This window comes from Acipenser ruthenus, chromosome 50 (assembly GCF_902713425.1).
Source record: "Acipenser ruthenus chromosome 50, fAciRut3.2 maternal haplotype, whole genome shotgun sequence".
NCBI classification, from domain to species: Eukaryota; Metazoa; Chordata; class Actinopteri; order Acipenseriformes; family Acipenseridae; genus Acipenser; species Acipenser ruthenus.
In genome coordinates, this window is record NC_081238.1 from 1,811,448 (window position 1) to 1,826,447 (window position 15,000).

At 42.4% G+C, this 15,000-nt stretch overlaps 1 protein-coding gene across 1 annotated transcript in view; it reads left to right on the top strand.

Moving 5' to 3' along the window:
- The first annotated feature begins 1,057 nt into the window (after positions 1 to 1,057).
- Positions 1,058 to 15,000, top strand: part of LOC117967649 (fibroblast growth factor 11-like) — a 52,669-nt gene continuing 38,726 nt past the window's right edge. The window contains exon 1 of the mRNA XM_059015527.1: positions 1,058 to 2,042. Within this exon, the coding sequence (XP_058871510.1) occupies positions 1,850 to 2,042 (193 nt within the window). The 5' untranslated portion in view covers positions 1,058 to 1,849. The remainder of the gene's footprint in view (positions 2,043 to 15,000) is intronic.

Here is a 15,000-nt window from a genome sequence, read left to right on the forward strand (position 1 = left end):
AGTTTGACATCACCTAGAATTTTAGGATTGAGACATCATTTAAAAATAAAAATAACTATATGAACATAATTGAGATATTTTATTTAACATAAAGAAACTGCAAAATGATCTCGCAAAAAGTCTACCGGAAGCCATAATAGTAGTACAGTTCATGTTAGATTTCGAAATGTCACATTTTTTTTAAATTGTCGTCAGTTTTTTGTTAAGTATATGGAAAATTACAAAGCGATATGTAATGCAATATGTTAACGTAACATTATTCAGCAGCTTCCATTCGACTTTATGAAGCAGAATGAGTTCATTCTGTAGAGGGATGCAAAACTTTTGTCCAGACCTGCAGAACTGAAGAGCAGCTCCCGAACCCTGGTGAAAGAAGAGAAACACCTTCACAAAAATAAAAAAACACTATCTGAGGAGTACGAACCACTGAGAATTGCTAACCCCTTCTGCGTGCTAAAGTCATTGTAAACTTAGCCAATGTTAGCTCGTTCATGCCACCTCTCAAAGCTGAAGTGACTGCAAGGAGCATTCTATAAATAAATTAAATGTCTGCTTTTTTCCATATAGGAAAATCTGAGACCTATGGAATGATGGCAATATGCATTAGTAAGATTTATAGGATGTTGTTAAAGTCTGATTCTTTTTTTTGACCACAAAAAATATAAATGATTTTGTTGTTAAAACTTAAACATGTCAATAGAGCTTCATTTTTCAAACGACACAGAGAGAGAGAGAGAGAGAGAGAGAGAGAGGAGGGGTGAGAGAGGGATAGAATGAGAGAGAGGGGTCAGAGGGAGAGAGATAGAGAGGGGGTATGACAGAGAGAGAGAGAGAGAGAGAGAGAGAGAGAGAGAGAGAGAGAGAGGAGGGGTGAGAGAGGGATAGAAAGAGAGAGAGGGGTCAGAGGGAGAGAGAGAGAGATAGAGAGGGGGTATGACAGAGAGAGAGAGAGAGAGAGAGAGGAGGGGTGAGAGAGGGATAGAAAGAGAGAGAGAGGGCTGAGAGGGATAGAAAGAGAGAGGGGTCAGAGGGAGAGGGAGAAGGAGAGAGATAGAGAGAGGGGGTATGACAGAGAGAGAGAGAGAGAGAGAGAGAGAGAGCGAGAGAGAGAGAGAGAGGCATGCTATTGGTAAAGCCCTCTCTGATTGTCAGTTGTGTGATAGACACACAGCCTCTCTGCTTCTGCTCACTAAGGGAATAGCAATGCCAAGTGACAGCTCCCCCAGAAGCCAGCTGGATTTAAATCCACTGTAGATACAGTACACGCTTCAGACAAGGAGAGACACACGCTGGGATAGCAGAGGAAGCAACACAGTGCGAAATACATCGCAGAGCTTGAAGGACAGCAAGGTGATGGAAGCCCTCGTTTTCTAATCTCTTATTTCTTTTCCTCGATATTTCACGATGGAACTAAGACAATATTTGGGGGTCACCTCTACACGAATGCTATTTAATCTTTAATTTGATTATGCAGAGCGGGGAATTTTCCATATTGCTTTAATATTGGATTATTAACTGACTGTTATTTTTTTTTCATTGTGGTCAACTTGATTAGAACCAGTTTGAAAGTAATACCTTTTTGATATTTCTTTCTCCTGTTGTGTGAACTTATCAGCTGGTAGAGAAGTCAGTATTGCTGGGGTGTGTGCGATCCCGAAACCTGCTTTTCTTGTAGGATATAAACCACTGTAGGATTGAAGGATTGTGGCTATCTCTGAATATTTTGAAATATTTTTTTTGTGAGTGTGTTAAGTTATTTCAAAACGCAAACGCCTGCTGTATTTTCGGCACCATTTTGGAATTTCGTTTTTTGATGGGTTAGGGGGCGTAGAAGCGATTGGTTCCAAACATGGCGGCATTAGCGAGCTCCCTCATTCGGCAGAAGCGTGAGGTCAAAGACGCTCCGGCAAACAGACCCATCGCCACGAAGAGGAAAGCGTGCTCTCGAACCAAAAAGTCTCTGTGCCAGAAACAGATTCTCATTCTCATCTCCAAAGTGAGGCTGTGTGGTGGAAGAAGAGGGAGGATAGAGAAAAGACCAGGTAAGAAAAATCAAACCCACCTTCCCTACAATCCGAAATTATTATTATTATTATTATTTATTTATTAGCAGACGCCCTTATCCAGGGCGACTTACAATTGATACAAGATATCACATTATTTTTACATACAATTACCCATTTATACAGTTGGGCTTTTACTGGAGCAATCTAGGTAAAGTACCTTGCTCAAGGGCACAGCAGCAGTGTCCCCCACCTGGGATTGAACCCACGACCTTCCGGTCCAGAGTCCAGAGCCCTAACCACTACTCCACACTGAAATACAGCCTGTATGCAGTGCAGCTGGCCCAGTCTCTTCCATCGGGTAATATGTTCAGTTCACCCTGTTTCTTATATCAGTTAATATGCAAAGCTGACCATTTCTCATCTCAATTGATTTGTACACTTGACCCTGTCTGATATATGAGTTTATATGTACAGCTGACCTTCCTTTAGTTAATATGTGCAGGTTACCCTGTCGCTTATATAAGTTAATATGTCCAGTTGACCCTGTCTTAGTTAATATGTCCAGTTGACAGCAGTGTGGAGTAGTGATTAGGGCTCTGGACTCTTGACCAGAGGGTCGTGGGTTCAATCCCAGGTGGGGGACACTGCTGCTGTACCCTTGAGCAAGGTACTTTACCTAGATTGCTCCAGTAAAAACCCAACTGTATAAATGGGTAATTGTATGTAAAAATAATGTGATGTCTTGTAACAATTGTAAGTCGCCCTGGATAAGGGCATCTGCTAATAAATAATAATAATAATAATAATAATAATAATAATATACTATGTCCAGTTGACCCTGTCTTTTATGGTATATATTAACATATTCACTTATTATTGGTTTATCCATGTTTTTAGGGTTCACAGCTTTGTGTACAGATAGTTTATATTGTTGTCTATAAAAACAAATTGTCTCTATGATTTCATTGCGTGGTCCCCTTACTGTTTAATGATGTTGGTAATCATTTCCAGTGGTTCTTACAGCAATTACTCAAATATTTTATTGTATATTATTTTTGAAAGGTGCTTTTCAGTTCTTGTTAACTAGATATATACAGTATGTAACACAGGCGAGATCAGCTATCTTTAAGAGACTAGCACCATCTAGTACACAACAGCAAGAAAAACGAAAGGACGCTTGTTCTAAAGTGACATTAGATGGCACGGCGCTTAACTGTTATACACTGTGGCTGATCTAGCCTGGATTACATATAACCTGTCTAATCTGGCATCAATGGGAATGGAAAAATTGTGCCGGATTATGCAGTGTGCTGGATTACAAAGGTATTGAAAAATCTAATGCTGTACCTGAAGAATAGGTATCAATGACAAACTATTTGAACACTTGGAAAAACTCTATTACAGTAGAAGTACTGAGGTATACACTGTAATTCAAGGACTGTGTTGTTTTAAATGGACTTTTTCTGTGCTGTAAACAAGGTTTATACTGTAGATTTACCATACCAGCGGGGGGGAGGGGGGTGTAGTTCATTATTATTATTATTATTATTATTATTATTATTATTATTATTATTATTATTATTATTATTATTATTATTAATAAATCCCATCACTTGGTCCAGACTGCACAATCCGATTAACATTGATTTTAGGCAGACAGGATTTATAAATAATACCGGCTTCCAGAACAGAGGGTTTCATTCATTTCAATAGGGATTTGGTCAGGACCCCCAAAGTAATGCTGAATTATACCGAATGCTGGTTTATGGCCAGCCTAGATTAGAGTTTTCGCTAGATATCTCTAAGAAGAGGACATTTCAACCTGCTAACCAAGCAGCTAACCTTGTATTTCCAGGACAGAACAGCGAGGCTCTGCTCAGCACTCAGCAGGCAAGACCACCGCACTAGAATACAGCTTTATACAGACACCATGCTGGGTAGCTGCTGTAGTTCTATACAGGGTTTTATAGTGTTATATAGTGTGGTCCTGCCAGCATTGCCCTGGGTACAGAACAGTACACAGCAGGCAATGCCAGCATAAGACACATTATTATAACTTAATGCTGTAACTGCTTCCCCTAATGACTGATATGCCCACCATGGCAAAATGACCAAGAAAGTGTCTCAGAAACAGCAGCTTTTTCAAATGGAAATCCACGCTGTGAGCCCTACATTGTGAATAGAAATGCATGACAAGGGAAACGAATGGATTCATTAAATTTCCTATCAAACCTAAATTAAATCTGAGCTAAGTGGGTTTTTTTTCAGCGTTTTGTTATAAATGTGTTACCTTGTAGTGCCATTTAGTCCTTTAAAATGTGTTTATATTTCAACTTCAATGGCAGGGAAGATTGCGTGGGAATTAACTCACAGCACATACAGGATCCCACCCTTTTATTTATTTCGAGGCACTTGAATGAGTCTCAGGAGCAGCCTTCTCTCTGGCAATGAGTGGCCTTGATTACTCTTTACTGCACAGTGACCTTCAGAGAACAAGCCCACATTCTCACATTCAGAACAGAGCTACCGATAATAACATGGCTGGACAATTTATTAGGACCTCCTAGCACAATCTTTTCATAATGTGGCATTGGGGAATCCCATTAATCGGTTTAACACATCCATTACACAGGTCTCAAATGCATTTTCAATTAAAACATATCAAATACTATTTGTTTATTTAGCAGACTCCTTTATCCAAGGTGACTTACAGATACTAGGGTGTGTGAACTATGCATCAGCTGCAGAGTCACTTACAACTACATCTTACCTGAAAGAAGGAGCACAAGGAGATTAAGTGACTTGATCAGGGTCTCACAACGAGTCAAGGGCTGAGGTGAGATTTGAACCGGGGACCTCCTGGTTACAAGCCCTTTTCTTTAACCACTGGACCACACAGCATCCTACTTGAGCTAAGAGAAAGTTATCAATTTCTATGTCTCATTTTAAGGATATCTGGCATTTCACCTCAGGAGTGATGTCTGGGTTACTTGCTGAAAGCATGTCAGTCAATAGGGGACGCAGCTGATTGGTTGATGACAGGACAGAAGCCATTGCAAGGGTTCATTTCACTTTCCAGGTGACAAAGGAAGTGCAACACAAACCGAAAGCACGGCTTGCAAACGGAAATTTCTTTAATGAAACGTAGTACCATATACCATGTTTTCAAACAAAAATCAATGTTTCCTATATCGCAAAGAGTTATGGAATTATTTTATAAGCAACAATCAGATTGAGACCAGGGGATTGTGGTGGCCATGGTCTCTGTCATGCTCCTCAGTTCTAGCACAGGGGATGGAGGCATTATCAATCCAGGTAGATATCTACACTAGATGGCGATGTCTCTTACACCTATATAGTTACGTTGCAGATCTAGCCTGTGCTGCATGTGTCTATACTGAAATCAGGGAACTGGAAGTGCTCCAGAACTCAGGCCACCTTGACACGTAGCATGTCAAAAACTAAACACAATATTACCTGCAATGAGAAACACTCCCAATGAGTGATCATACATAGATAACAGCAAAGTATACACATATTTGAAACTTGAAAGCTCCTTAGTTTTTAAGTATGGCATTCATTCAGACAGCCAATCAGGTTCTGTCTGATATTATATAACTAAAGCATGCCCTGAATCAGTCATCTCAATGTATGATATCACTGCAGTGCTTAGATTATAGTAACAATGTGATGCGGTGTGTTTGTAGAACGCTTTAACAATGTAGAATGATGACCCAAATTTACCCTTCAAAAAACCATGGTAAATTTGCACTGTAATTTTGCTCTTACCATATTGGTTTGACATGTCTTTACCAGACCTCTCTGTGCTTTACAATGCTTCCCTATGCTTTACCATACCTCTCTGTGCTTTACATTGCTTGCCTATGCTTTACCATACCTCTCTGTGCTTTACAATGCTTCCCTATGCTTTACCACACCTCTCTGTGCTTTACATTGCTTCCCTATGCTTTACCATACCTCTCTGTGCTTTACATTGCTTCCCTATGCTTTTCCACACCTCTCTGTGCTTTACAATGCTTCCCTATGCTTTACCACACCTCTCTGTGCTTTACAATGCTTCCCTATGCTTTACCAGACCTCTCTGTGCTTTACAATGCTTCCCTATGCTTTACCACACCTCTCTGTGCTTTACAATGCTCGCCTATGCTTTACCAGACCTCTCTGTGCTTTACAGTGCTCGCCTATGCTTGGTCATGCTTTCACTGAGATTTATTACACTTTTACAATGGTATTAGCATAGTCAAAATTCTGTTTGCATGATTTCCACTTGAAGAAGAAACGTTTGAGATGTTGAAAGCTGGTGTTTGTGTATCACAGCTGTTGATATGTTCTGTCATGTAACAAGCCTTTGGGTGAGTTTCTCACACTTCCATCACACACCATGCCTCACACAAATACCGCATTCAAGGGTTTCTCAGGACATAGCTTGTTTATGCCATCAGTGTTTCGATTTGCTGTAAATAAGATTTCAATGAGAATGTACTGCAGCTTCCCAAACTCATTTGAAGGTACTGTGCTCTAATCTATTGCTTCAGACATCTGGGTGTACAGAAGTATAGTCTTCACACTAGCTGTTTTGTAAAGCCTTTTTGAAATTCCTCGATTAAGCTATCCTCATCTAAGTCAAAATTGAAATACTTCCATCTTAAAATATTTGGTCTCTGTGAATGTTTTTGTAAGTAGAGTTTGTTTTAAATGACACGCAGAATGCCTAGCAATAAAATGGATTTCACATCCCATTCAAATCCGCTCACCTACGTTTCATCACAGAAAAGCTGTGCAAATTCACTATGAAAAAGCAATTTGCTTTCAAACAGGGTAGAGGGTAGGACAGCTTGATCTCTCGCCCCCATTTGTCCTGTTTTCTGTTCTCTTGAAACTGCCACACGAAGGTCAGTCCAAGTTCCAGTGCGGGCAGCAGTATAAGCTTGTCTGGGTCTGTTTATAATAAGCGATGCATTCCTCATTCACTGGCATAGGCAAGTCCTCATGGGTGGATCTGCTATTCCTGGAAACTTTGGAGAGATGAAAGTCTGCAGTAAATCTCCCTGATCCTCACACTGTGATTGCAGCGAACAAAATAACTCCATCAGTCTAGCTGCTGTGTACTTCCATTCGTCACATCAATGTGCTGTTTTGAAAGATGTTAAAACATGATATATTACACTGCTTTAAACAGCCATGCTTTCAGATAGAATTCCACTCCCATGATCAGCTGGAGGGTCCCTCCCCCTTTGACGCCTTCTTTCCTGTCATTAACCAATCAGCTGCTTCCCCTATTGACTGACATGCGCGCAGCCAGGAACATGACCAATGAGGTGAAATGATCTAGGAAGTGCAAATGTTTTCCTAAGAGTACGTCACGGAAACTGAGAGTAGAACCAGATATCATGTTTTAGAATGAGAATACATGTTTGCTATTCTTTCGAAACTACACATTTGCGACACATGGGAGTTCTTGTGGGATTGAACTGAATTATGAACCGAATTCTAAATGAATTGTCTTCAAATCTACAGACATGCACATTTTATTATTAAAAATATTCTTCACTAACCACTTCAAATAAATTACCATTAAAAAATCGAATTCACCTTTACCATAATGTGTGCGTTTCTATAAGAAAAATGATGGCAATATATGTTAGGTAAGATTGAATGGGATTATTTGTATTTTAAGTGGAGTGGAAATCAATTGACAGATGCAAGTATGCCATAGATAATGTAACAAATTAGATACATACTCTATTGGAATTAGCTTTCACCAGTATAATTGGACATTAATTGAATTGGTGTATTTTATAGAAAGCTGGTATGATTCGTTGTCATCAATTCAATGGTTCTCATGGATTGAGTTGAGGAGAAAGAAAATGGCATGGAAGGTGCCCTAAAGAGGAAAGTGCTGAAGCATACCAGTCATACAAATAACAACGTATATACCTGAGCAATACTATTTTCATTTTCACTATAAAAAATAATTTTGAAAGAATCGTCATTGTGAGCTAGTCAGGGTTTTATTGCATGGTTCTCAGTCCCTTTTATTGGATGTGATTATTAGTTTATAAGTTATCAAGCAATACGTGTGCTATAATATATTTTCCAAGGGCATCTGAACTTCTCTACAGTATTATTCAGGCAGTATTCAGTGTCGTTTTTATTGTGCTTGTCGCTCTTCCAGCCTTCACTTGATCACTGTGTTCCTGTTATGGGAGATTTGAGATGCTTCACGCTCAATGTATGTATAGACAGGGCAGTACTTTCACAGGCATGTGAACCTGTAAAAACGTTTGCAGTCTTGGCAGCTGTTATTTTATTTTTAGTAGCTGTGAGTGACATGTTTTGAATGCCCTTTACCTTCTACAATGAAGTGGTTGCAATTGGTGTCTGTCTGTCTGTCTGTCTGTCTGTCTGTCTGTCTGTCTGTCTTTCCTCTCCAGCTCTCCAGCCATCTCCGTTTCCACTTTCCTCCCCAGCTCTCCAGCCCTCACCGTTTCCACTTTCCTCTCCAGCTCTCCAGCCCTCTCTGTTTCCACTTTCCTCTCCAGCTCTCCAGCCCTCTCTGTTTCCACTTTCCTCTCCAGCTCTCCAGCCCTCTCTGTTTCCACTTTCCTCTCCAGCCCTCTCCGTTTCCACTTTCCTCTCCAGCTCTCCAGCCCTCTCCGTTTCCACTTTCCTCCCCAGCTCTCCAGCCCTCTCCGTTTCCACTTTCCTCTCCAGCTCTCCAGCCCTCTCCGTTTCCACTTTCCTCCCCAGCTCTCCAGCCCTCTCTGTTTCCACTTTCCTCTCCAGCTCTCCAGCCCTCTCTGTTTCCACTTTCCTCTCCAGCTCTCCAGCCCTCTCCGTTTCCACTTTCCTCCCCAGCTCTCCAGCCCTCTCTGTTTCCACTTTCCTCTCCAGCTCTCCAGCCCTCTCTGTTTCCACTTTCCTCTCCAGCTCTCCAGCCCTCTCCGTTTCCACTTTCCTCTCCAGCTCTCCAGCCCTCTCTGTTTCCACTTTCCTCTCCAGCTCTCCAGCCCTCTCTGTTTCCACTTTCCTCCCCAGCTCTCCAGCCCTCTCCGTTTCCACTTTCCTCCCCAGCTCTCCAGCCCTCTCTGTTTCCACTTTCCTCTCCAGCTCTCCAGCCCTCTCTGTTTCCACTTTCCTCCCCAGCTCTCCAGCCCTCTCTGTTTCCACTTTCCTCTCCAGCTCTCCAGCCCTCTCTGTTTCCACTTTCCTCTCCAGCTCTCCAGCCCTCTCCGTTTCCACTTTCCTCCCCAGCTCTCCAGCCCTCTCTGTTTCCACTTTCCTCTCCAGCTCTCCAGCCCTCTCTGTTTCCACTTTCCTCTCCAGCTCTCCAGCCCTCTCTGTTTCCACTTTCCTCTCCAGCTCTCCAGCCCTCTCTGTTTCCACTTTCCTCTCCAGCTCTCCAGCCCTCTCTGTTTCCACTTTCCTCTCCAGCCCTCTCTGTTTCCACTTTCCTCTCCAGCCCTCACCGTTTCCACTTTCCTCTCCAGCTCTCCAGCCCTCTCTGTTTCCACTTTCCTCTCCAGCTCTCCAGCCCTCTCTGTTTCCACTTTCCTCTCCAGCTCTCCAGCCCTCTCCGTTTCCACTTTCCTCTCCAGCTCTCCAGCCCTCTCCGTTTCCACTTTCCTCTCCAGCCCTCTCCGTTTCCACTTTCCTCTCCAGCTCTCCAGCCCTCTCTGTTTCCACTTTCCTCTCCAGCTCTCCAGCCCTCACCGTTTCCACTTTCCTCTCCAGCTCTCCAGCCCTCTCTGTTTCCACTTTCCTCTCCAGCTCTCCAGCCCTCTCTGTTTCCACTTTCCTCTCCAGCTCTCCAGCCCTCTCCGTTTCCACTTTCCTCTCCAGCTCTCCAGCCCTCTCTGTTTCCACTTTCCTCTCCAGCTCTCCAGCCCTCTCTGTTTCCACTTTCCTCCCCAGCTCTCCAGCCCTCTCTGTTTCCACTTTCCTCTCCAGCTCTCCAGCCCTCACCGTTTCCACTTTCCTCTCCAGCTCTCCAGCCATCTCCGTTTCCACTTTCCTCCCCAGCTCTCCAGCCCTCACCGTTTCCACTTTCCTCTCCAGCTCTCCAGCCCTCTCTGTTTCCACTTTCCTCTCCAGCTCTCCAGCCCTCTCTGTTTCCACTTTCCTCTCCAGCTCTCCAGCCCTCTCTGTTTCCACTTTCCTCTCCAGCTCTCCAGCCCTCTCCGTTTCCACTTTCCTCTCCAGCTCTCCAGCCCTCTCTGTTTCCACTTTCCTCTCCAGCTCTCCAGCCCTCTCTGTTTCCACTTTCCTCTCCAGCTCTCCAGCCCTCTCTGTTTCCACTTTCCTCTCCAGCTCTCCAGCCCTCTCTGTTTCCACTTTCCTCTCCAGCTCTCCAGCCCTCTCCGTTTCCACTTTCCTCTCCAGCTCTCCAGCCCTCTCTGTTTCCACTTTCCTCTCCAGCTCTCCAGCCCTCTCTGTTTCCACTTTCCTCTCCAGCTCTCCAGCCCTCTCTGTTTCCACTTTCCTCTCCAGCTCTCCAGCCCTCTCCGTTTCCACTTTCCTCTCCAGCTCTCCAGCCCTCTCCGTTTCCACTTTCCTCTCCAGCTCTCCAGCCCTCTCTGTTTCCACTTTCCTCCCCAGCTCTCCAGCCCTCTCTGTTTCCACTTTCCTCTCCAGCTCTCCAGCCCTCTCCGTTTCCACTTTCCTCTCCAGCTCTCCAGCCCTCTCCGTTTCCACTTTCCTCTCCAGCTCTCCAGCCCTCTCTGTTTCCACTTTCCTCCCCAGCTCTCCAGCCCTCTCTGTTTCCACTTTCCTCTCCAGCCCTCTCTGTTTCCACTTTCCTCTCCAGCTCTCCAGCCCTCTCTGTTTCCACTTTCCTCTCCAGCTCTCCAGCCCTCTCTGTTTCCACTTTCCTCTCCAGCTCTCCAGCCCTCTCTGTTTCCACTTTCCTCCCCAGCTCTCCCCTTCAGCTCTTGTCTCCAGCAGATTGCACTGAATGCTCAACAGCTGTGCTGATGAATATTTCAGCGTCTGAAGAACAAAACATTTATTCACCTCCTGTATCAGCTATGTAACTCTAGGAGTGGTCTAGCCTTAATAATATACTAAGAGAATGGTGGAAATGATTCATTTAAAAGGATGACCATGGCTTTGCAATGAATTTCCATCATTACCACTAGCAACATTATCACTGATCCCCTTTTTTCAGAGTGCCAACCAATCCTTACCTCTTATTACCAGTAATTTGATTTGAAATCCTTGATTAGCGCTTCTTTTAAGGGTGACCAGTGATAAAGGTGCTTCTGTTATAAAAGGTAAGAATGTAAATTTTAGGGCTTTGGTTAGAACTCTTTAAAGAGGGGTCAGCGATAATGTTGCTGCTGCAAATAAGAAGAACATAAATGGATTTTATGTTTTAGAGCAGCAGTGATCAAGTTGCTAGAGCACATAAAAGTTAAGAAATGGATTTTGCAGTTTTGATTAGCACTCCTTTGAAGGGGGACCAGTGAGAGTGTTGCTTGTACTAATAAGAGGGAAGAAAATGGGTTTGAGATTCTTGGTTTTCACTGTCTTAAAGTGCACAGAGCTGACAAATAATTCCAATGCTTAGCTAATACGTATTACCATCACTTCGTGAATCTCATATTCTCCTATATGAAAGATGCACACATTATGTTAAAGGTGTATTTAATTTTTAATTTTCAATGGTATTTCTTTCATAGTATTTATAATTAATACAACTGGTGAAGGTCTCTCTTTTCCAGGCTGCTCTTCCTGTTGAAGGAACACAGCTGACACACGTGGGCTGATTCTGGGAGTTTGAGTCCTTGTAGGAAAAACTATTATGAACATTTCTATTTTTTTTTTACAATGACGCATTTTTTTTTAACTGGCTTGCATTTGAGCACCAATCACTGCTCTTCCTGTGACTGATGTGTTTTCAATGTTAGTTCCTTCATGCGACCCCTCGAAGTTGAAGTGTAGCCTTGAAGTATCTGCAAGGAGTGATCGATAAGTATAAAACAGCTTCCAAAAAATTATCAATAAAAAATCTAATTGTGCGATTTTCATATAGGAAAATCTAAGACCTACGAAATGATTCCAATATATATTAGTTAAGATTTACTGGAATGATTTTGTTTTCACCATGTAGTTTAACAGGGCACCAGTGAAAATGTTTGCCTGTGCTAATATAAGGCAGGAGAATGGAAATCGACAATCCTTTGAGGGTTTGATTGTATTTGACCTTCATTTTTTTCTTCTCCTAAATTGCAGCAAATATGTTTAATGCAGAACTCCCTCTGTGCCTAATGCAGTGTAAAATGACGTGCTAGGGCATGCTATTCATTTTAATACAAACAGACCAAACCGCCTCAAACTGATGTGAATGGAGCTGGCATGCTGCCACTTCTCTCTCATCTGAGTCATTGTGATTGCATGAGATCCATCATTACATTGTATTTCTGCTTCCTGTACAGGGCATGGTCACATTCTGCTGCTCATCGAGTGCTGAGTTTTGTTACATGTAACAAGTATGTGACATCCAGACAGACAGGTGTACCGACACAGAGACACCACCTGTATCCCCAGAATCATTCTCAAACACATATGATAAATACAGTACGGCTATGGCCAAAAGTTTTGCCTCACCCTATAGAACTAACTCATTTTGCATCATAAAGTCGAATGAAACCTGCTGAATAATGTTGCATAAACGTATTGAATTGCATACCGCTTTGTAGTTTTCCATATACTATGGAAAAATGTGACATTTCAAAGTCTGGGAAACATGAAATACTGTACTACTATTATGGTTTTGTAGTTTCTTTGATTACATGATGTTAAATAAAATATCAAAATTATGTTTATAGCAGTGTGGAGTAGTGGTTAGCTCTGGACTCTTGACCAGAGTGGCGTGGGTTCAATCCCAGGTGGAGGACACTGCTGCTGTACCCTTGAGCAAGGTACTTTACCTAGATTTCTCCAGTAAAAACCCAACTGTATAAATGGGTAATTGTATGTAAAAAATATCTTGTAACAGTTGCCCTGGATAAGGGCGTCTGCTAAGAAATTAATAATATATATATATATATATATATATATATATATATATATATATATATATATATATATATATATATATATATATATATATATATATATTTAAGCTCAATATTTAGACATTTTATGTCTCAATCTTAAAGTTCTTTTGACCAGACCTGTAGAGCCTGTTATACTAAATTGTTGTTGCTTTATTAACAATGTCAGCTGCACCTGTGTGTCTCAAACACCAATGTTTAGCACTGCACATACACTATACAAAGAACACATGTGAAAATGATTGAACAACAAAGTAATACAGTATTTGGCAATTTCCAAACCAGCATTCCCAGTCCAGTTCTTACCATGCTTTTCTCAATCAATGCCAAAGCAATCCGCACTGCCAGTGCATGTCAATCAGAGACAGGGATGACGTTTAAAACAACATCAACAACAACAAGCAAGCGCGCACACACCGACACGGACTGTTCAGAAAGGAGACATCCACACAAGATTTGAATTGAACCATTCTTTATTGCATGCGACAGGGCCATGCCCACGAGGAGCGTAATATATTTTGGCCCATGGCCTTGTCCATTGGAGCTCTATAGCCTCCCCATGTGTTGGCTGAACTGTGATGTAATGATTGTTGATTAATGGCAGCTATAGCCAGCGGGCAGGATAAGTAGCACTCTGGGCCACGATCCCCTGCCCCATGTGCTGGCTGACTGTGATGCAATCATTTTAAATTTGTAGCAGTTATAGCCAGTGGCAGGACACATGCCACTCTGGGGCCACGACCCCTGCCCCATGTGCTGGCTGACTGTGATGTAATGGTTGTTGATTGATGACAGATGTACCCAGCGGGCATGCAAGAGGCACCCTGGACAAGGCATGCTGAAAGGTGGAGGCAGGGGAGGAGGAGGACCAAACAAGGAAACGACATGGAGGCGTAGACGAAGGAGATATTTACAGGAACAGTTTGATTACATATGTGATTAGAGGGAGGATCCTCCTTACAGAAACACAACATCGTTTCCAAGCTCTGGAGGTCGGCAAATAAATCTCGTTTCAGCTTTTTAATGGGACAGTAATTTTATGAATCCCTGGCTTTCTTTATTTTATTGAACATGAATAAACTGGGCAGTTTGTTTTACATGAAGTGACAGCTTTGGAAAAAGTGAAACTGAATTCCCAAACGCAATCTGCAACTGAATCCATTCTGTCCTGCCAAGAGCTGAATTAACTGTTTTAGACCCCTAATAAAATGGGCATTGATCAGTTTCCACCAGTAGCGTTCAGTTGGTAGCAGCCTGTGTAAATGACACAGACCAGAGGTCCATCGGTTAATATCGATCATATGCTTGAAACCGGTTCAAATTTTTAACAGTAGTAATATTTAGCAAATTAAATCAGGTTTTTAATAACCCTAACCCTAACCCTAACCCTAATCTTAACCCCTAACCCCAACCCTAACCCTAACCCTAACCCTAACCCTTCGCTAAAAATTAACAATGTTTGTTAACAGTTAATAAACTAAAACAACGTCTCTTAAAATAAAGCATGACCAGATGTTCTACAATGAATACAGGATTGCTATAACATGTGTTTCTTTCAAAACTGAGAGCTACATAGTGAATTATTTTGCTGGCTACAGCCAGTGTAACTACCCACCTGTCAGAGAAGAGTTGCAATTAAAAAGCAGACTGGATCGAAGTGGAAAGGTTTGTCTTTTTCAAGGCAGGGCTGTGCTCTGTTGTTACAGCAGGCGTCTGAAGCAAGCAGCGCTAGCATTGCCTGAAAGAGGCACGGCATTATCACACAGTGTTCTCATCAACAGAAGCTTTCTCTGTAAAGACAAATCATGCCTGAATGGGAAGTCTTGTGATCTGTCACTTTTAATTGTCACTTGGTGGCTGACCACAGAGATCTCATGAGTCTGTTCTGTGGCAAGAACAATCGATATCACAGCAGA